At 45.8% G+C, this 23,850-nt stretch overlaps 1 protein-coding gene across 1 annotated transcript in view; it reads left to right on the forward strand.

The window, feature by feature from the left end:
• reln (reelin) overlaps positions 1-23,850 on the forward strand; it is a gene marked incomplete at its 5' end in the record, with an annotated part of 110,008 nt that overhangs the window by 50,756 nt on the left and 35,402 nt on the right. The window contains 9 exons of the mRNA XM_080842738.1: positions 7,184-7,254; positions 16,686-16,718; positions 16,864-16,942; positions 17,060-17,156; positions 18,163-18,214; positions 20,189-20,285; positions 21,017-21,257; positions 21,756-21,895; positions 23,560-23,711. Coding sequence (XP_080698864.1) covers positions 7,184-7,254; positions 16,686-16,718; positions 16,864-16,942; positions 17,060-17,156; positions 18,163-18,214; positions 20,189-20,285; positions 21,017-21,257; positions 21,756-21,895; positions 23,560-23,711 — 962 coding nt within the window. The remainder of the gene's footprint in view (positions 1-7,183; positions 7,255-16,685; positions 16,719-16,863; positions 16,943-17,059; positions 17,157-18,162; positions 18,215-20,188; positions 20,286-21,016; positions 21,258-21,755; positions 21,896-23,559; positions 23,712-23,850) is intronic.

A 23,850-nucleotide genomic window follows, 5' to 3' on the forward strand; every position in this document is an offset into this window, starting at 1 on the left:
ACATCAAATCACCATTTAATGAGGTCTCCTGTTGCAGGGTGAAGCAGCCGTTTCGGCTCAGGTCCGACTGATAGGGACCCCTGCCTTTAGCAGAGCTGCAGATTACTTAGGACAAAGAGCTGCCAGCAGAGAGAGAGAGAGAGACAAAAATCAATAGCTGCCCGAGAGACCATACAAAAAATGTGTGTAATGAACTGAGTGATGATTAACACAGCTTGAGTAATTATTAATTTTTCATTTGATCCATCTCCAGAAACTTGATTGCTCTGCCACTCTTGCCACAAGCAAAGAGAGGTGCAACAATGCAGATTCCTTGTTTCCTCTCATTTTGCCTTTCCTTTCCCATTGCCATACTGTAACTATTCATCTATCCTCCTCTATTTCACCTCTCTTTCTCTGTCTCTCATCCCCTCTTTCTCTCTCTCTCTCTGGTGATCATCCATCTCCCCTCTGGCTGTTACTCTGCAGTGGGATTTATTCAGCTCCTGCAGTTCGGTTTTTATGGCCTCTCGTCATCCCCTGATCTTCTCAAACACACAGACCCTGACCTCCCACTGCTACCATGCTCTTGCTCTCTCTCTCTCTCTCTCTTTCTACTCTGCCTCTCATCTGCTCCACTCTTTCCTTCACACACTTGCCTGCATCCCTCCCTCACGCACGAGAGCTGCCATTTTACCCATCTGCCCTTTGAACCCCTGCCCACAGCTCCACAACAACAACAACAACAACTCCCCTTTCAAAAAACTAAAACCAAGCAAGCTATTCAAGCTGCTCAGAGAAGTGCAAAAGATCTTCCCCACTAAATAAAAGCCTCCCAAACTCTCTGTGATACAGAGCCACCATTCAAGGGCATTGTTTTGCCTCTGAACAGGACTGGCCATTCAAATCCAATAGACGGGGTGAAAACGAGGCAGTTGTGCAGTCAGTTATCCCTCAGACTGTTTATTGGATTCCCACAGAATTACCCCAACAAACACACTCTGTCTGGGGGAAATGTGGCCAAATTTCACGTTTCATCACAGCAGCAAGGAGATGTAATTTCATCAAAAAGGGCAGGGTCAAGTAAAGGAACATGTAGCCAGGGGAGCTATTTTAACTGAATAGAAAGGCAGAACCCCCACACAAGAGGTCTTCTCTAATGATCCCTTTGGCTGTGTGTGTGTGTGTGTGTGTGTGTGTGTGTGTGTGATGTTTGTGGTGTGTGCAGATTCTATTTGTGTGCCTGGGGTGGAGTGTGTTTATTGTGGTCAGATTAAAGACGAGTGTCGCTCAGTGTTTTTTTGAGTAGGAGTGTGTGCCGCTGTCTGTTCCCTGCTAATGCATCAGCATGTGACGCACTAATAGCAGCCTGTCTGTATTTTTCAACTGGCTTCTGATGGCTGCATTCAGAAGCTGTCCTCCGGTCTACATCAGCACGGCTTCTAAAACGGCCTAGTCTTTCATCGGTTTATGTAATGCTCCTCCACCAGAGTTCCCTCAGTAGTCTTTAGAATGGTTCGAGAAGAGGCCCATAATCACGCACAGAGACGTCTCATGTTGGCCTCTTTTATAATGCAAATCCAAAAATCTTTGAAATAGTATACGATTTCTCTGTCTCTATCTTCCGTCTTACTCTTTATTCCCTTGCCTCTCTTTCCTCGTCTCACTGCTTGTTTTGACTCCCAGGCTTGTATCTCCTAATTTCCTAATTAGCGCATAATTGTTGTCAAGGTCACCTCGTTTTGTCAGCGTCTCTTAAACAAGACTTCCCCTGACCCTCCAATAACGAGCAGGTACTTTGCCAACGAGTCCCAAATCCCCTGACTGTGCGTTCATTAAATTTGCATGTACTTGGAAAGCACTCCTGGCCACAATAAAAAGCTCAGTGCTTTTAATTCCTTTGGAATGAAGATGAGTAATTGAATCGAACCAAATGGACCATAGAGAGAGCCTACCAACTGGAGACCTCCAGAAGCAGAGAGACAGAAATGTTGTCCATCTGGAGAATTGAAAAAAAAAAACATGACTGACAACATGAACTGAGGAGAAGAAAAGAGATGATTAGATAAAAAAGTACGAGATTTTTTTTTTTTGGGGGGGGGGGAGAGGAAGATAAACATTGTTTTCCCTCTCACTCTGATTATCGCTTCTGCTATCACAGCTGGTACTCAACATGGAAGATAAATCAAGCAATTAGTCTGAATTATTTGAAAGGCAAGGTCCAAATTCATGAAATGAATGTGAGCGACTGGCACCAGCACTCGCTGTAATGCCTGGTATTAATCATGATTACCCACCCGGAGAAAGCAAGAAGAGAAAATGAGCTTTTAATTGGGGATTTGAAGCTATGGGGAAGTTGGTGGTTGAGTGTCTATGGATCCAGGCCCCAAGAGTGCTCATCTTCTCTGGGGTGTGTTGCTGTGGATGTCTAGCTGCATGTGTGTTTATAGACATTATGTTCACATATATACATACATATATGTATACAGTATAGATATATCCATATGTAAACACATGCAGTATATATGAAAACAAGCATGTTTATGACCATATCCATGAGATAAGCACTATGTCTGCATATTTCTGTGTGGTCCTGTGTGTCCATGTATAATTCTGTATGTGTGTGCACTGTACATCTGCACAGTTGTGTGTGTGCTTATTTTTGTGTGTTTGTGTGCACACTGTGTGTGTGTGTGTATACAATGTGTGTCTACAATGTGTGTGTGTGTGTGTGTGTGTGTTTACTTGTTAATTCTCAGGCTGTGGGGCAGTGTCAGTCAGTGTGGCAGTGTGACATGTGTGGGGATTGGGGGGGTTGGGGGTGTGTGACGGGTGGTTGGTGTGGGGAGCTCTGTGGTTAGCGGGAGCTGTCAGCGCCACACCAGTGGGGATGTTGGCCGAGGACAGGAGCATGTAATCAAACACTGGAGCCTCTCCCCATAATTACCCAGCACAACTCGCTCCCGGGGACTTCTCCTCTGACAGCCTGTCCATGTGCATGTATGTTACTGGCTAAGTAGGGGAATGGATGGTAATGTGTGATGTTGAGAGAGGGAGAGAAATCTCTGTGTGTTGATAAAATCTTAGCCAACTCCTTGTCTCTGTGCTTGTCCTTTAATCTTTTTTACATGCCAATATTTTTTCTTCCCAATCACCAACGCCATCCCTGCTGCATCCCCTTATCTTTGGTTCTGCGGTAGGTTGTGTGGGCAGATTAATGGTAGAGGAAGGGGATGGCACTCGGTTTGGGGAGTTGAGTGATGGAGGGGGTTCTGTGTGAGTCAGAGTGGGAGAGACGCATGGGCCATCTGAGGGGGTTTAATTGCTTTTTCCCCTCATCCTCCCCTCCCTCCCTCTACGTGGAAAGGGAAATTAATATTTCGATGTTCAAATGCGAAACAAAAACTAGCCAAGTACTGTACTCGATTTCTGCCATACTAGGTAGTTTGTCCATCTGACGTCAGGTCATGTCAGGCCATAATCTCTTGAGTCAGACTGATAATGTAGAAGCGCAAGAATGATGTGTCTGATCCGTATCTGTACAAAGCTGCAACATGCATCCATTAATGTTTGCAGCCGTCATTCTTACTCTGTGTTCCTGTGATCCAAATAAAACTATTTTTTTTTTATTTAATCAAAAGTGTGTCTGTGCATGCATGCTGGGTGGTTATCTAAATACATGTGTGTGTGTGTGTGTGTGTGTGCATGTTAGGTGTGACAGTGACACACATCTTACACTCTCATTACAGCAGCATCCTCCATGTGATGAATGCCTGGTGTCATATGTTGGTGAAAAATCACTTTGTCTTTCTCTCTCTCTCTCGCTTTCTCATCTTCTGCATGGCCTTAAATGTCGCCGTTTTGCTAGTGAACACAGTGACCAATAGTGTGTTTAGTAAATATTTCAGCGTCTTGTTCCTACAATGCCTCCTGCTGTTCATTACTTACCATCTTTTATTCATAAACACCAAAGCCGAATGAGTCTTTTCTCAGTTGTGAAATATGAATGTAATCAGGTGCTGTTTTGCTCCAGATTCTCCTCTTTGCCCTGTGCATGCTTTTGTTTTTTATTAATAAGTCATTTTTTAGTTATTCATGAGCCGTCATGAATATGTAAACGAAACAACACCCACCACTGGCGACAGGGCGACCTTAGACGGGCTCTGAGAGGAAGCAGTGGCCCCCGCGTTCTGAAGTTTTACCCACTTTGGGTTCATTGCGGGTCAGTAACTCAGTCAGATGGCATCCTCTCCAAAGGGAGATTCAACAGTTTAGTTAAGGACTGTGATGGTAGTATCTGATCCAGAAGAACATACATAGAATGCTCACTCCTTCTTAAAATGTTCTTTGAAAACAGACCTTTGTCCTTTTATGACTCCGCTTTCTTACGAGATCAAATGGACAACAGATTTGTAAACACTTCTGTTAAAGAGAGCACCTACCCTGCAACTTTGGGCTCAGCGTGGGAAGTCTTGCTTGGCCTGCTCCTTCCACTTGTGTGGGCACGTGTGTGCTGCCAGAGCAGCGTCTGAAGGGGAAGGGGCTCCTGTCCTTACGGCTGCTGGGAGGTTTGATTGAGTGTTGCTCCGACAACCACTGTCTCTGCACCAAGCCCCTGAACACTTACTCGATTTAGAAAGCAGAGAGAAGGTTCCATCTCAGCAGGAGAGAAAGTGATGCGTTCTGGGAGAACCTGGTTGCACATGCATACACTGAGTGCCTCTTCATCAGCTCACCAAAACCCACTGGACAAACCAGAGGGGTGGTGATGCCAGACCAAAACCATCAAGTTCAGAAACACACTCTGAGGACCGACTGCACTGATTCTCTGTGTGTTCCATTCCAAGCTGGGCGAGACATTATCATTGACCATGACATCACATGAAGGCCATTAACTCAAAACATATGACACTTAACGAGGCAGCGAAATGGCAGATAGGGAAAAAAGGACCACCAGTGGGATATTTACAGCTTTATTTCTTTGACATTAATGGGTCTACAATTGATTTTTCGTTCTTTTTTTTTCTCTCACTCAAACCACCCCGCTTCTAAAGGCAGTAATGTGCGCCTCGTTATGTTCAAGTGATTTAAGACTTCTATTTCCCTTCCTCTGTCTCTTATTTCTCTGGATTTTCTTCTTTTTACTTGCTTTCTTTCTTTCTTTCTTTCTTTCTCTCTCTCTCTCTCTCTCTCTGCAGTGCTATCCGTCCAAACAGCTCACATCTTTTTTTTTGTGTTCGTTAGCAGAGATGCATCTGGGCAATTCTCTTCAGCCTGTCGGCTTCAAAGATCTGTCCACCCTCTGATCAAGCTCTGTCCGGAGGGGCTGGTGGGGTGTGCGTGGGACTTATTCGGTTCAGTTCAGAAGATTTGATGCCGTGCCTTGATTAAATTACGCCTTAAATCAGACCGCTCCTTTGAGCAGTGGCTCCTTTAAATCATGGGCCACCATGACAAACTGCACTGTCACTGACACAAGTGACACAGCACTTTTTTTCCATGCAAGTTGGCAAAAGCTAAGACTCAAGTGAGAGAGGCCTTCCTGGTCTTGCTCAGGGGTAACTTTGTTTCAGCAGGAGTGGTAGACTTTATTATAGATTCTATAGATTTACGCTGTGTGGTCTAGGTAAAAAAGGGTTGGCGGAGCCGATGAAGTTAATTCATTAGACTTGGCAACACAGTTGAATCATTTACACAGATGCCCGTCCTCATTAAGGCTTAAGTTCATTATGCTGTAATTACAGAGCAATGTTCACTTATGAGATTTTTTGGCTGGCCCTTGGTGCCAGGGTACCATGTCTCTTCCCAAATAGCAGCAGTCGAACTTGAACTTGGGCTGACTGCCCCGCTGGTGGTTTCTCCTAATGACAGAAAGTTAAATACTCTATTTAAAATCAGGTTCAGTGTGTGGTATCTTGATAATGGAAATGCATGTACTTTAAATGTGTGTGTGTGCCACACATACAAGGGCACACCCTAACACACACACACACACACACACACACACACACACGCATCATATGTTTCACAAAATCCATTCAATCCTCATTCACTTCAGATACAAAATGTGGCATTGTGGATGAGCAAGGTGGGGCAAGGGGCAATAGGTTCACATGCCAGAGATAGAAACATACTGAGCCAGACATGCATTGATCATCAACTGCAAGGTCATAGTTAGTGTATGGTGTTCACACAGTAGACAGGGTAGGAAGCTGCACCATGTGTCAGGCATTGTGACAGATTCAGTCATTTGTTACAGTCCCAGTGACACTCATCTGTTTGCAGCTATACTCATGTACTTAGCCGCAAATCAAAATGCAAATGTGGCCTAATTTTTAAGCAGGGTTTTTAAACTGGATGATTCAGAGCTGATATAACACCACTTCAAGCACAGCAATCTCCCCTGATTTACAGACAGCTAAATATTTAAAGAAATGGCTCATGCTCACAGTAATTTTAAAGTCATTATCATTATTTGCATTCGCTGTATCTCCTTCAGATATGCGGTCCATCCTGAGCTTGTTAGCTCAGCCTGGGATGGAGATTGCCATAACAGAGCATGCTAATGTACACAGTATGTTGAATGTGAAAGTATTTTTCAGCCCTGTAGCCATTTCAGAATTGCATCCATGTGAGTTCAAACCAAAAATGTTCTTTCCTAAAACATCTGCAAAACAATCGCAAACCTCAGATATATGGCTATAATCAAGTTTTATTTCAAAACTTTTATTATGGTGCCAAAATATCCAACGAGACATGCTCCAGCAATTCTGTGTGTGCACAGTCGGCCTTTGGCTGTTTTGTGGAATTCTTCTTGTTTAACTTTGAGGGACTTTGAAGGCTTATCTTCAGCTACACTTGCAGTGGACCTTTTTAGGTTCATCTCTCTGTCTTATTATTCTGCGCTGACCCCCTGACCTTTCATTTTCCCGTCCCCCAGAGCTAGAGTCCAAAGCTATGGCTATGCAGTCAGAGAGCAAGTGTGGTCTCGTCCATCCGTGCAAGGACACACACACACACACACACACTTACACACTAATATTCACTGGTATTAGACCATCTGTGGTATGTTCATCTTCATTTAGGTAATGGCCTTGTTATATCCAACCACCCTCCCCTGCCACCCATACCCCCAACCGTGTCCTCTATTTGGCTAGAATCATTGGTGAACCATCTCTCTCTCTCTCTCTCTTTTTCTCTCTAGGGCCACTGCCACACATCGAGGACAGATCATCTTCAAGGACGCTCTGGCCCAGCAGCTGTGTGAGCAGGGAGGTGAGACTGGGAGCTCTAATTTTCCTCTGCCGTTTAGGGGAATGGCCTGAGGGGTGGGGTGGGTTGTTTTGGGGAAAGACAGGTAAGGAGGGAACATGTAAAGACAGGAGTATTCCTCAGTAAAAAAGGAGTATTCATCTAGATCTGTGTATACCACTGTGATTCAACTGGAGGGACTTACAAAGCAAACCATGGAGTTGTCCGGGATGCAGACGGTTAGTGTAAGTGCTGATGTTATGTTGCCCATAATTTGACATTGGGAGGACTTTCTGGATTTAAGAGGAGTTGATTTCAACTTTTGAGATTTAGGAGCTGAGTTGTCTTTCATAGCAGCTTATGTAATAGCTATATTTACACTTCAATATCACCTCTCCAAAGCAAGAGCATTGAGAGCTTTAAATCCTCTTAAAAACTCATTGTTCAGCAGCAGATGCATACGTATGCATACTACTTCACAGTGAAATACGGAAAAGGAAAGAGTCAGATAAAAGTTAATGTAGCACCGCTTGGCAATGGCCAACGTGAGGGACCTAGCTGCCCAATATTTTACATCAATGATAACATGTCAACTATGGGTCAATTAACCTTGTCGGAGTGGGTACACTAATTGTAGTTTGTGAGCTAGGCTACTGCCTGGTAAGGTCTCCCACTAAGAGGTACAAGATAGGGAGGGGGGCGGGGGTAGGTTGACCTCAGGTCTCCCCACTGGAAGCCGAAGTAGGGGGAGCAGGAGAATCTTTCAAATCGAGCACCTCTACCTTTGTACAGTCTAATGCAACTAGTCAAATCAGTCACACTACCAAATTATACCAAATTAACCCTAATTCGTTCATAATACTATGAATATATAGTTTCATACAGATGTGTGATTACATGTATGGGAGTGTTGAAGGGGGTATTCACCATACAAGCTAGAAGCGCCACTGGCCAAACCAGAGAAACAGAGAAAAGCAAGGGGGTGTGAGAGAAGTGCTGGCACAACACCATGGCACTAGTCCCTCCAGGACATGGACCCATCCAGCCAGCGAAAGAGGCAGAGTGAGTGAGTGAGTGAGTGAGCGAGTGTTCAGTGGAGCACCATTAGGCTGACAACATGTGTCTTCTTGCCCAGCACATGTCATCTCGCCCGGGTACCCTTTCCGGCCTCAACTCCACACTGTCACACTGCCCCCGTTACCAACGTTGGCATCACCACAAAGACACTTGCCCTGCAATGTGGATGTGTGTTTGGCAAGTGTGCCGTGCCGCTTGGCAAATACACGCTGATCTTGAGTGAGTGACACACTGCTCTAGAGAGGACCCAAGGCAAGCCGACAAAGAGGTGAAGAGATGAGATGGAGAGATAGAACAGCTGACGGCAAGGAGAGAGAGAGAGAGAGAGAGAGACAGAGACAGATTGGGACAGAGCGCAGGTTTAGATAGAGATAGAGAACGTCAGAACGGAGACAAAGAATGAAGGGGAGGAAACGAAGCAGTGGGACATTTTCCATAAATTGCTTGTGTCAGTAATGGGCACACATTCTCCCTCACTCTCCCATCCCCATTCCTGCTCTCCTGAGTTGAGGCGATGAGTGGATTGAATATGGAGGGCAAGCGTTAATGAGAAAGTTGAAGGTCATACACTGACGGTGGGCTGCCAGCAGCGGAGAGATCAAACGCCATAAAAAGGAGAAAAAAAGAAACATAGTGAGAAGCAGATGAGAGCGGGTGCTTGACCTTGTTACTGGGTAATTCTTGAACGGCAAATAATATGTCACTTTCCTTTCTTTCGTTGCTTTTTCTTTTTTTTCTTGTTTTTTTCTTTTTATTCTTTGCTTCATGGCAGAACACTGTCAGGGAATTTGAATTACAAATGAGATGGGAATATGCCAGAGGCAAGACGGATAGAGAGAAGAGACAGAGAAAGAGAGTGAGAGATGGAGAAAAGTGGGATTGTTGTGGTCTCCAGGGATGCGTGAGCACACAGAGGTGTTTTGGGGCGTTCTGTGTCACAGAGTCCCCCCCCTATCCTTCCACTGTCATTCTGCTGAATACACACTGCTCTGGTTGTTTGACATTCCTCTGCTCTCCAAACTTCAAAAGATGAAGGATAAAAAGAGGGGTGATGGCTGCTGCCCCACTTGACTCTTTGAACTAAATGAACAACTCAAGGCAGGCAGCAGCCTGATGGAGATCTTAAGACAGGGGATGACAGACATTGTTGAAGAGTTTGGAGGATTACTCTATCTGTCTTGTCCTAAAAAACCTTGAATTTCGAAGCCATGCTCCGCAGATCAGAAGTACATTGACCAAATGTAGGAGAATCGTTGAATAAACTTGCAAAGTACTTTATATCGTTCAAAGGACTTCCCCAAATTTTAAGTGAGAGCAGCCCTGAAAGTTAAGTGTGAGAAGAATCCACCTAAATACAGCATTAGCATTTTTAAGAGGCAAAATAGATATGAGGGGCTCAAGCCACTTCAAAGTTCAAGCACTAAGAGGAGACTTAGAGCAGCTAAAGAAATTATAAATATCATGGCAGGGTTATGATCCGTGTGTGAGCATGTCAGTGTGTGTGTATGTGTGTGTGTGTGTGTGTGCGCGAGTTTATGCGTGTGTATGTCTGTGTGTGTGTGAGAGAGAGAGGAAGAGAGAGGAAGAGACTTGGTGAATCAGAGACATAATCAGAGAGGAACAAATGAGCAGATTAGCTGAGGGCTGAAGAGCAAGAGCCGCCAAATCTACAGTCAGGATATGGATGTGGGGCAACGGAGGGGGTGGCAGGTCGCAGGAGCAGCTGAATGGACAGGGGCCGGGTTAAGGACAGGAAGAAGGAAAAAAAATCTAACAAAGTATAGAGCTACACAAAAAGAAACGTGTGTGAAGAGAAAAGGATTTGGTACCTATGAAGCGGCAGAGAACAAGGAACAGACTTCAAGAGCTCTTTTATGTGTCGACCAGGGGAGACCTTTAAAAAACGCCTGTCAAATGAAATGTATTAAAAGTTTTGTTTGTCAAATTGAATCAAGACCTCAACTACTCCAGACATCACAACTAATGAGCTAAAATGGCAGCCTTCTTAGACATATGAGCACATTTCTGCTCCCATCGCTTTCATGTGGGGAAACCGTGCTTCATAGACATGACTCCTCCTCTGTCAGGTGGAGTGTTTCTGCGGCAACAGATCTACCTCACTCCCCCCCCCCCCCCCCTCCAGTTAAGCCTTGATTACCCGTATACCCAGTTAGTCCCATTACTTAGCAACATGGGTGATGGGTGTTTCCTGCCCTATATTTATGCACAGAGGAGACAAGAATAATGGTATGCAGGGGCGTAGCACCAGATTCTGGGCCCTATGCACAGTAGGTTCATAGGCCCCCCCCCCCCAAAAAAAAGAGTGCCACGCCCCCTCCCCCCTGACGGTGAAACTTTGCAAATTGAAGGTAGTTAGGAAATGGCTTCCCTTCCTTGTCTTTTGCTGTAATTTTATTTGTTTTATTTGTATGTTGCTTTTCAGTCTGTGAACAATTGTGTCTCTCTCTTCATTAGTTAATTTCTCTGTCCATAGTGCTGGATCTTCTGGCATACACTCCCTGGCGCTGCTCTGACTACTTTCTGACCTCTCTTCATCCCTTTCACTTTTCTCAGAATCTTCTCTGCTATCACTTCCTTCACTTGTGTCATCCTCTACCACATTTTATCCATCTTCCTGGACAGAACCCTCTACAAGCATGAAGCATCTGATAGATATTACTGTAACAGGCAATTCCAATGTAGCCTAATTTGTGTGACTGAACATGTTTAAAGGTAGAGTATGGGATGTTTTCCTGGAACACTTTTTACTATATTGCTTAAAATCACACCCTGATTGCAACAAAAAAAAAGTCACCTTTAGATGGAACAGCCTGTGTTGCTATTTGCTAAACACATTAAGCCTACAGTATAAATAGCTAAAATTATGTACTTTCATTTTAAACTGCTCACCTTGCCTCAAGACCACAGTGTCAGAGGATGAGGGGTCTGCATCACTAGCTGCTTCTGAAACTGAGTGCCATGTTTCACAAGTTAATTTGCTAGCCAACTAATTTGACAGCCTAACCTTATGAACTTATTGAGCCTAGACTAGCCCTACTTAATAAGGCTATTAGCCTAATTATGTTATGGCCTAACAAATATTAATTTAGCCAAATATGAAAGAATACCCGCACACTGTTGCTGCAGCTCCCGTGTATTTTATTGGCACAACGTTTCGACCATTGTTGGTCTTCGTCAGATGTTCGTCAGGTGTCAGAAGCAACAGTGTGGGTATTCTTTCATTTTTACGGATCTCTTTTTACCCTGCACCTGGATTGGATGTGCGTGCAACACACTCTGCAACTGTGGTAGGCTATGCAAACAAACATGTATTTAGAGTTTACCTCAGATTACAGATAGGGCATGTTATTTCTAATTTTGTGTTATGCCGTTTTTAGCAATGACAATCGCGGTGGTATTGATTCGTTTTATTACCACATCATGAGTTCATTTAATGTAGGGTGTTTGCTTTCACATTCGGGCTCACCTTTCTTAGGAAAGAAGTCTGTTAGTAGTTGCTTTCCCGCGTCTCTTTTTCTCTCTCTTGCCTGCCTTTCTTTTCTTTTCTGAAACCCGGATTTAACGTTCTTGGACATCTTCAATGCGCACCGTCGCCTCAGCCGAATGAACGTTAACATTCGTCAAATGCGCCTATAGGTAAAAAGCCCACTGAAGGCGGACTAAACCATTTTGTGCGTGAGCCGGGGGGGGTGAGGGTCTCCAGACATTATATGTAGACTAGGACACACAATTCAATCCATCATTCAACCAATTTATTTACCCAAAACATTAAAATTATATTAGTTAGCAAGAAAATTTGGACCTTTAAATGATATTAATATTTAAAGGAAAAATAAAATTCCACACTCCTCAAGGGCCCTCCCCCACATTGGGCCCTGGTAACTCAGTCCCCTTTATCCCCCCCCTACGACGCCACTGATGGTATGGAATGATAAACGAAGCCCAGGCAGCTTCTACTTCATTTTCACTTTCAGTAACAGTCCAGATTAATCCTTGGGCATCTTGGCATGGGAAATGGGGAGGAAAAACACTCTCAAGGGGGGAGAGAGTTGCACTGCCAGCCTAAGAAGCTAACAGCGGCTGGGCATGTATTAGCCAAATAGGCACGGTCAGGGGTTGAGGAGGTGGAGATAGTAGCTGGTTGGCAGCAGCAGTGGCAGTGGTGGCGGTGTCCAAGGGCTCGGGCAGTCCATCACGACCCGTCGGGCCCCCTGGTGACAGGCGGGGCAGAGTGGTGGCTCCGCCAGAGCCTGTAATTTCCAGCCACTCCATAAATCAGACCTTTATGGGCCGCCCGGACCCCCCTCTCCGCACAGATGGATTATTAAAAGTCACATATAACTCACTGGAGGCCATGCTTCCCGAGGGACGAGCGCTGAAGGAAGGAGAGGAGGATGATCAGGAGGAAGTAGAGAAGGAGGAGGAGGGAGGGTGGGGAAAGGGCATTTTGACAGCCCACTCGTCCCTCATCACTGAGGGAACCTTGAAGTCTCTCTTAGCGGGGCTAGGTTGGTCTCTGATATGGGCTTGAGCACCTGCACCAGACTGGTGCCTGCAGGGATGGATACCCCTGGGCCACAGAGAGCATACCTCCTCCTGATAGGGTGTTGCTCTAGTTGTTCAGACTAGACTCACTTGGCACTGACAACAGCCCAGGAAACACTTTAGGAGACAGTTGGGTGATGCCAGTGAGAGTCCCACCCATTCAGATTTTTTCCTCACAATGATCCTAATCTCCACCAGGCTGAAATCTAACTGTAGCTGCTTCGGCATTCCAGTTCTGGTCTCAAATTCTGTTACTTTGACGAGCCTCTTAGTCCTCAAGCAAAAGGACAGCATGAGGAAAACAACACAAAATGTACTCACCGACTCAACAATGACTCCACTCAGTTACACTCTGCGGCTTTACTTCAGTCCTCACACAAACACAGGCTTCAGGGCTAAATATGCGGAAGCAAGGGATGAGAGGAAGGCCTTGAAAGAAGAGAACACCAAGAGGAAGAGGGAGAGCTCATACAAAGCTGCCAAATTGCGGTCGCATACTGAGATTAGAAGGGAAGATCGGACGGGGTGGAGGGGAATAGGAGGGCAGACTTGTGTGCCCTGGCTTCTTTGTGCTGGGATGTTGGTGAGTCTGTCAAAGCTTTTACAAACACCCCCCCCCCCCCATGGGTCTGATTGGTGCAGACTGCCACCACACTACACTGTCTTGTAGCAGGGGAGAAGGGAGAGTTGAGGTGGTGCTGATGGGGGTGTTTAAGAGGGAGAGAAGGAGAAAGCGGCGCAGCCGGTGTAAGCCCTGGCCTGGGAGATACAGGCATTAGCGCAGATGAGCCGCTAATAGAGGAGGCCGTAATTGAAGTCTTTAGGAAAGTGAGAGGGGATTAAGCCAGCCCCGAAATGAGGGCTACTGTCTGCTCTCTACATGCAATTGGGTTTGGGGGGGCAGGCAGTGAGGGAGCTTGAGAAATACAAGAAAGGGGAGAGAAGGGGAGAGGGGAAATGAAGACTTGGTGACGAGAAGTAGTAGTGGGGGATTTTTGGAGGGGGGGGGGGAGGATTAGTGAACTTTCTGGCTTGCGTGCGCTGTCTAGAGAACGGGCCGATCTTCTGGGAGCGAGTGGAGCAGAGATTTGGACAGTGGAAGGATAGCTAGCTGGATAGGCTGTAATGAAGGCTGACTTGTTTGTAAACTGGGAGTCCAAGTGTAGACAAGTGAGAGAAAGAGAAGGAAAGAGAGAGATAAAGAGGGAGAGAGAGAGAGAGAGCAAGATTAGTATGCACTCAGCATTCTCAGTATCTGTAGCAGTTATTGCTGTTTTCAAGGCGCGCTGTATCCATACACACTGGCGTGGTATAGTGCTTCATCACAGCGGGTGCTTTCTAACAGGCTGTAATGGGTAGCAATGAGAGTCAGGCCTGATTGACGGACCCCTCAAACAAGCTCTGCATCGTCGGCCGAGTGTGGATTACGGTGGAGAGAAGTCCTTTGATCTGCCTTTAATGGGCTCTGCCGAAGCTCCAAATTACTTCCCCGAAGAGCTCGCTGTGTGTTTTGTGTTTGTATTTGCTCTCGATACTCCCTCCTCTTCGCGTGACTGGTCATCCAATACTACCCCAATTCCCCTGTTTTGTCCAAATGCTGTGTTAAACCTCAAACTTTTACCGTCAGCGTTTTAAAAAATCTGTCACTGACTAAATGGTAATTTTCACCTAAAAGACACTCATTGCTGAGAAAATGGCAGAGGAAGGAGGCGAGCTGGAGTTCAATGAAAGAAGAGACAATGTTACGATGGACTGAGCCCATTTCTGCAAATCCTCTCACTCTGGGCTGAGTACAGTGTCTGAGCACTGCAGCTTTCGTGAAGCACCTGAAGGTTCTGTCTTTCCCCCTCCTTTCAGCTTCCCTCTCTCAGTCCAAAGTTGAGAATTAGGTGATTCTTTATATGAGATTCACCTAATCAGAGTTGGTGAGTGCACTTTTGATTAAGAATATAGATTACACCGAGAGATTATCCCCTTTCTTTTTTATGGAAATATTCACCCACTTTTGCGAAGCCTCCCAATCCCAGTACCAGAAGTCAAACCACATATAGAGGAAAGAAGACGACCTCATTCATGTGTAGATAACCAATATGTGCCCCAGATAAAATTCACCTGTTAGCTCAAAGCTTATTAGCGATCAGAAGACAATGAGAAAAGGGGTTAGGTAGCAAAGCAGTAAAAGTTCTTCATTCAGTCTGATAGGGTGTCAAGACTATTTCCCACATCACTAGACCATGCTGTTGTGACAGTAACAGGGTTCCCACAAAAAAGTCAAATATAAAATTCCATGATTTTCCATGACTTTCCAGACCCAAAAAACTGAATTTCCATGACCACTTCCGTAAAAAGAAATGTTAAAAAGTTTTTAAAAGTGTTAAAACTGAAGATTATATTCACCCCTAGAGCTGTTCTTTGTCTATACGAAGCTTTACACAACCAGATCTGTCAAACTTAACTGTAAATGTCAAAAACAACCACCCTTCTTGGCTGAAAGCCCTGTAAGCGCAAGGTAAATAAAAACAATTAAAACCATTTCGGGTCGTATGGTGGTGCCAATATCGCTGGAGCAGGGGGTGGGAGCAGCATCAGGCTGAGGCTCGCTTCTTGTGGATGGTTGAACTAGCATCGCTGTTATGCTAGGCTGTGACAAGGTCGATCTCACCGTCCGCAACCGTGAGGCATGTTTTTTGCTAGTCGCATGGCTTCGCAACGCGTGTTCTCCCATATTTGACAGAAATATGACTGTTTTACAAACGCTACATTTAGCTCTGTGGTCGTCAATTCGCGATAGCCAGCCGTTGAATTCTTCATTTTCCAGCCAACTTTCTTGGAACCTGCATTTGCCAGGCATTTTTGACGCTGACGCTGGCGACGAGCCAGTGCCACTGCCTGCCAGACTTCACTGGGCTTGAACGAAGACCTTGCATTCTAGAATGTTGCACATTTTATAGCGCAAAACCAAACCGTCCCTGGTGAAGTGTTGTAGGATCACGTATGAAACAAAATTGTACACAAAAACTAAAAAGTAAAGCAACAAAATGCACACGAGTTTTGCTTCTACACAACTCTTACGAAAATTCCATGATATTCCAGGACTGTGCATGCAAAATGGTAAAATTCCATGACTTTCCAGGTCTGGAAAAACTTTTATGAAATTCCATGATATTCCAGAAATTCCATGACCCGTGGGAACCCTGCAGTTAATACTTTGAAAGAAGCAGCCACTAGGGAAGTAACGTTAATGTTCACAGAGTGTCTAAGCTGCTCTAGTCTCATCTCTCTGCATCCTCCTCTCCTCTGGGTAGATCAGTGGTGGGCTGGAGGGATGAGGGGGGGTAGGTTGTGTGTGCAGAGAAGAGCCAGGGCCTGTGTGTGTGTGTGTGTGTGTGTGTGTGTGTGTGTGTGTGTGTGTGTGTGTGTACGACAGAGTGTTTTGGGTTGTGTAAGCCGTTGGGGAGGACAGCGGTTAATTGGCAGGGAGACATTAATCACGGCCCCGCTTTTGGAGAGAGGAATTAATACCAGACACCCACATCACGCCGCTCCACTATCTACAGGATGGCCGTGGGAGGCCCAAGCTTCTGGGAAATAAGTTCAGTCCTCTGACCCGAGATGGCCAAAGGAAAAAATAAAAAAAAACTCTCTGCCCTTGAAGCAGCTGATATATTCACACGTCACATTGTCCAGCACAGTCTGTCTCCATCCTAATTTTAGAAAGGTTGTAAGGGGTCACCATATTGCTCTGTTTAAACTATAGTATATTAACCCCTCCAACGCACAAAATAGTAATGGTTTTCCCATATGTGTTTCAGCTCCCACAGAAACTCCTGTGAGACCTAGTTTAGGTGAGTACTGATCTGAGAACACTTCTCTTGTTCAGAAATGTCTTAAATGTTGCATGGGCTACACGCGTATGCATGCATGTCAAATACCTTGACACTGATACCTTAACAAATACCTTGTATACTGTTCTCATTGGGGACCATGTAGCTGAGGTCCATGGAAGCCATGCTGTGCTCCGTGATGATTTTGACTCCAACTTGCAGGCAGAGCTCGACTTCAGCATCTGGTAGGTAGACTTATTATGTTGAACACCTGCAGGGAAAGACAGGCACACAGACATGAAAGACGAAAAAATACATGAAAAAGCATTCTAAATGTGTTTCTCTGCCGCTTTCTCCCTCAGGTCTGAGTGCAGTAACTGTGAGGTTGGCGAGCAGTGTGGCGTTCTCATGCATGGAAGAATGGTCACCTTCTGTGAACCATTCGGACAGAGAGATCTGGTAAAACACACAAACGCGCACACTCACACACACACACAGACACAGCCACAGACACACACACACACACACACACACACACACACACACACACACACACACACACAGTCCTGTTTTAACTGCACTGCAAATCATAGTCCCAGTAGATGTCAGCTGTAACGCAGTGTAACCACAGACGCACCACAAACAGAGAGACTTCAGTGACTCACAGCGGCAGCATCTCACACCACTCCCCAAAACCACAGACTCACCACAGCCTCTGCCTGCAAGACCAGCCTGGCTTATCCAGCCCTGGCATTTGCCTAGCAATTATTTACATGGTCTCACAGAACATTTACAGCGTTAAGTGGAACATGCAGAATTTTAAATGCATTTAGACAACTGAGGGCAAACATTAGGAATCCTAACCACTTGTAATGGTTACATTTAAACCAATGTTTGGACCAGCTACAATGTCACATTTAAATCAGTATTTAAGGTGGCAATGTTATACTTGTAGCTCTCTGTAAATGACCAGATTTGGATTTTTATATGGAGTTAAGTCAGTGTAGGTCCTGGTAGTTATTCTTGCTGATGGAAATCTGCTTTTGAGGAAAATCATGCTTAAAACACACTCTGCACACTTAATCATAATGGAATTTATCCATTACTCTGATCCCTAAGAGAATTGCCAACAACACATGCGCTCTCTCTCACACACACACACACACACACACACACACACACACACACACACACACACACGCCCGCGCGCGCGCATACAACATATCCATGCGATGAAACACAAAATTGTGTTTACTCTCGTGAGTCTTTGCTCTGATGCCAACCTTTTGATGCAGCTGTTTGGCATTATCTCAGTTTACCACATTAGCACACGCGAGGCGCAAACAGCAGTCTACCCCCACATTAAGCGCTAAGTCACACACCCTAACACACACACACACACACACACACACACACACACACACACCGGCTCTGTTACCTCACTCTTCTCTGTCTCCCTCTCCAGACCAGCGTGCCTCTCAACACCAGCACGGCCTCAGTCCTGCAGTTTGCGCTTGGTGAGTAGCAGCACAACGAGCATAACAGCCTCAACGGCTGACGTAACGTCAAGGTTTAGACTACTTAGCACAGCCCCTTTGTTCCTGTGGACACCACATAGAGTTGATAATCACAGGTGTTGCTGAAACATGTTGGTGAAATTACAATGGTTAAAGCTAATTACACAGTTTTGGAATGTTTAGCTAATCATCTTTGCATTCTAGCAGTTAAGGTATCACATGCCCTGATGCACCTGTGATCGCTTATTCTATTGCAATGCTTCAAACTATATAAATACTGACTTGTTTTCACCGTTTTGACGGTAGCACCGTTAACGGGTGTTTCAGAACATTAGGTGCATTCCATGACGCGTTGGCCTTTACAGTACAACTGATTTGTTACAGAGATTACAAAATTGTTCTCTGAGCGAGGACTCAACTCACAACTTAAGTAAATGCCAAACGCCAGTTAGACACCATGTCATTTCATGCTGTGTGTTTAATGGACATGATCTAGGTGAAGACTCTCTTAACGAGATCTTTCTTAACGAGTTACACTACACTTCTACTTACAGTGTAATATCTGAGTGGCTCATCACAGTAAAGTTATGTTAGCTCAGTAAAGTGTCAGTAGCAGGTGCTGCTGAGACAGATACTCCGCTCTGTCTCTCTCTTCTAATGCATGATTTAAAGAGACCCTGGAAAGCCACCCAGGAGAACCAAGCAAGGTTTTATAAGTAATTTATATTTCATGTCCATTATGTGCACTGTACAGTTCCTCCCTCTTTTTTTCTGCTGTGGTCTCCTCATACCTACATACTTGCATGCAACAGCAACACACACACACACACACACACACACACACACACACACACACACACACACACATACTCGCACACACACATATGCACCAACACATACAAACTCCCACACAAGTGCACACATAGGCATATACTCTCAGCAAAAAGGCATTTTTAGCACTGAATTCTGTTTGCGCGTACATTCACAGTGACCACTGTTGTAAATGCTTGTGTGTGGTCATCAGACCCAGCAGGATTCTCTCTCAGTCTGCCCTCTTGAGACACCATGCAGAGATGAGGAGGCGCATCTGCCTCATACATACTGCATGAGAGCAGAGAGAGGTTATCTGGAGCTGCCACAGCGTAGCCCTGTTGGAGCACGATAGCACACGTCTGCATTAGTCCCCTCTGACCTCCCACCTCTCGACTCATCTCTGCTGGAGGGCACATCTCCTATCTCCACCTCTCTGTCTCTCTCTTCACCTATCTCTCTGTCTCTCTCTTTCCACCTCTCTCCACCTCTCTCTGGCCTTGCAGCAGATCTAAAGTAGGGGTGGTCCCTGTTAAAGCATGGATCAGCATTTTGCTCATCCTTTTTCCTTGCTTTAGCTCTATACAGACCATAAGCCGATCTCTCTCTCTCACACACATGCACACACGCGCACACACACACACACACACACACACACACACACACACACAGATATTTCTCTTCGCCCGGCTCCTTCATGACACTGTTTAGACATCATTTATGTGGGCCTGGCGCGAGCTGGGCTCAGTGTCGGGAGGCCCCGGGGGCAGCCGTGGATCACTGGCAGCCTCAAGTGAGGAAATTGAATTGATGCTGAAAAAGCTGACACGTTGTTTTGCATCGGCGGCGGCTACGTTTTCTTCTCTGCTGCCTCCTCTCCGCGGGGCTTAGCGCGCTGACGCTAATACTCAGAGCTGTCGAGTCATGAGGAATGAGTGTGTTAAGTCTGCTCCGTGTCCGGCCGACTTGCATGCGAGCACACAAACCCACACCCATGCACACCCAAAATACAGAGAACATGTACGCAGTTGCTTATGTAAGCGTGCAAACACAGATACGCTCATACAAATATGTAAGCATATTAATCTGTTCCACCAATTCTCTGTCTTTGTGTGCGTGTGTGTGTGCGTGTGTGTGTGTATGTGTGTTTATCTCTTTATTTAGGCTCCGGCTCCTGTCGCTTCAGCTACTCTGACCCCAGCATCATCGTCTCCTACAGCCTGAACAGCTCAGATGACTGGATCACTCTGGAGAAGATCAGGTCCTTCTCTTCTCTCTCTCTCTCCTCTCTTTCTCTCTCTCTCTTTCTCTCTCTCCCTTTCCCTCTCTCTCCTTCCATCTCTTATCCTCCTCACACAGACTTCCATTCCTAATCCCCCCATCTGTCAGTAACAAACCGCCTCCCCCTGATTTCTCATTTCCGTCTCTGTTGCTCAAGAGCTCCTTTAGTTTGTCTGTTTACATGCTAGACGAGGCCTAATTTCATAACGTGGCGTAAGCGTTGTGTTTAGCTTTTGTGTAAGCCTAGGTTTGCAGTCTGAGGATTACACTGATTTTTTTCTACCTTGGATAGCAAAAACACACCTAGTTCCTCCACACTTAATGTACCCTGATACCTCAGTCTCCTGGTACTATGGGGCTATTGGTTATCTTTCCCATCTGCAGCTACCCATTGTATAAAGTATGCTTACTACCAAGAGCATGCTCCCTCGCTTTCTATTTTCCACACAAGCCTCTATCAAAATCTCCTATTTCATTTTTTTAAGAATTGCTATTGTTAAACCTTTGTTTGCATTCACGCTTTCTTTGGCTCATTTCTCTTCCGTTATTTTCCCATTCTCTTAATGGAAGAAGATAAGACCTTCCAGATTCATTCAGCTTAGAACGCCCTCATTCATTAACTCATCCACACACTCACTCACTCACTAATTTACTTTCTCTCTCTCTCTCTCTCTCTTTCTCTCTCTCTCTCTCTCTTCCTCCATCCCTCAGGGCCCCGTCTAACAGCAGCACGGTGGTGCACCTGCTGCCTATGCCGCTGGGCTCCAAAGGAGAGGGGGTGCGCGTGCGCTGGGCCCAGGAGCCGAGCAGCAGCCCCGATGGCTATGAGTCCTGCTGGGGACTGGACAACGTGCTGCTGATCAACGCCGCCCAGAGGCCCAACCTGCTGGAGGATGCACTGGATCCCCCTGACACCGCCAACTGGCTCTTCTTCCCTGGTGCCACTGTGAAGGTATGCTGACAAATGAAAACTGTGTTTTACTTTGATATTTAATGTAGACTTTGAGCAAGGAAAGTGAACAGAACGTTACGTAAGAGGTCGCAACCATATGCCATATTCTTCTTTTAATCACAAATTTAAATAACAAATCTCCACCGTTGAAGCAGTCTGTGAAAGCTTTCCTGACGCTTTCGCTGGGTGTTCCGTTTCATCCCGGCCCACAAAACTACGTACTGCAAAGCCTGGAAGGCTGGTGGGAATGACAGGTGTATTAATCCGACCTTCACATGACCATGAGCCATCAAAATTAGTTTGAATATGATACCAAAAGTAGTTGCCTATAAAAGCATACCTCAAAATGTCGCAAATTCAACAATTCTATAACTGTTATTATACTATGGCCCATATTAGAACTCACAAACACGTGCTTAAAAACATTGATTTTTTAAAATAATTGAAATCCCATTAACACATCCTTAACCAGTCTTTTTCTCTTTGCTTGTTGGTTAGCATGCCTGCCAGTCAGAGAAGAACGCCATGTACTTCCATGGGGGCGAGGGCCACAGCTTCGCCTCCACGCGGGACATCGACCTGCACCGGGAGGAGGGACGCAGCTACTGGGAGGAGGACTTTGAGAACCCACCCAGTGGGTGAGTGAAGAGATGAAAAATGTGTGTTTGTGTGTGTGTGTGTGTGTGTGTGTTTGCGTTTAGAGGGGGAGAGGTGTGTGTGTGCACGTCTGTTCATGGGTGAGTGGTTGTGCAAGCCATACCCATGTCCTGAAGAGCTGGGCTGGACGCAGAGAGAGCTGATTGGACGAGAGCGTGTGTGTGGGGAGACTGGGAGCAGAAGACGCCACGGTCAGGGGTGATGTGTCATATGTCAGGTGGTGCGCACGCGATTGAGTGTGACTCCTCCTGTGGAGGACTGACAGAGCTCCTACCTGTCTAAAGAGGTGACACCATCTGCTGCGCAGAGGGAACAACAGCAGAAGAGGCTGGGACACGTCAGAGAGGAAGAGAGAGAGGAGAGGGAGAGAGAGAGAGAGAGGGGCGAGGGTTTGAGAGATGGGAAGACAGCTTAGAGTTATATTATTTTGAAATTTGCCTCCATCTGAATAATGACACATTTACATTTTTTTCCCACCTCCTTTCCATATTTTAGTATTTTTAAAGTATACATTGTGCTGCGCTGCCAGTAGTCATTATCACCAGACAGTCAGTCAGAGAGCAAGAGAGAGAGAGAGAGAGAGAGGGAGGTGCATGAAGACATGGGACAGATGAAAAGGCCATTAGTGGCCAATCAGATCATTATGTGTCAGTATATGGGATAATGAATGGAGCCCTGGACAAGCTGGTGTTGCTGTTCCTCCTCTTCCTCCTCTCTCTCTCTCTGTCTCTCTCTCTCTCTCTCTCTCTCTCTCTCTCTCTCTCTCTCATACAAACACACAGACACACACATTTTCACATTTAAAAGTCTCTTTCCACAGAAAGTCAACTCACTTTCCCGGACATTGTGCTAAAGTGTAATTGCATATAAACCTTTAGACAGCTTCAGCTTATTAGCACTGGTTAGTGTGTCCACTGGCGAACTGTTCAGCTCTCAGGTGAAATTCATGGAGAGAGAAAAAGAGAGCAAGTGAGCGAGGGAGAGAGTCAGAGGGGGTAGTGGTGTGTGTTTAATGAGGCCACAGTGTGGGAGTGTGTTTAGCATGTGCTGCGCTGAGGGGGAGTATTACATCTGTCATGTGCCGGCAGCAGGAGGGCCACCCAGCCTCTCTCTCTCTCGCTCTCACTTCTCTCTCTCTCTCTCTCTCTCTCTCTCTCTCTCTCTCTCTCTCTCTCTCTCTCTCTCTCTCTCTCTCTCTCTCTCTCTGTCTCTCTCCGCTGCCTGGCTCTGCCTCCCCAACAGCCTGTGTACCTGCTAGATGGAGACTTCACACTCTCCCCAGTGTGAAATGTTTTTGCTCTGGAAAGTGTGTGCAGAGGGAAAGAGAGAGAGAGAGCGAGAGGGAGAGATATTTTGCAAGTGTGAGCTTCTTTTGACAGGTATAAGGTTTAATGATTACTGAATGTACAGAAACATTTCCCCGTTTCCCATCCTCATTACTGCAAAACCAGCAGAGTGACTCGTTGATAGTTCTATGTAACCCATGCAATTACTGTCTTGTTTATGACTTCATCATTACTGCAGGAAGTAATTACCTTTACACAACGCAAAACAGTGAACACTGAATAATGTGGTCTGTGGGATTGTCCATACAGTAAGTTGCTGCTGAAGCTTACTTTGTCCCCCACCCCTCCCCCTGCCTCAGGTGGGACATTGAGGGGGCCATGTACGGGACCCAGTGTGGGGAGGTAGAGTCCGGCTCGGCCCTGGTGTTCCAGAAGGAGGGCCTGAGGAAGGTGTGCACCCCCTACCTGGACACCACCTCCTACGGCAACCTGCGCTTCCACTTCACCATGGGTAACACACCGCAGAGTCCATTACAAGACTAACGGCTTCACAAGGCTCTTTTTTTCATTCAGTACTGTGATGACAGTGCTCCCAGCTGGCTGATTGTGTGTGTGTGTGTGTGTGTGTGTGTGTGTGTGTGTGTGTGTGT

Source organism: Sprattus sprattus, assembly GCF_963457725.1.
Source record: "Sprattus sprattus genome assembly, chromosome: 7".
Lineage (NCBI taxonomy): Eukaryota > Metazoa > Chordata > Actinopteri > Clupeiformes > Clupeidae > Sprattus > Sprattus sprattus.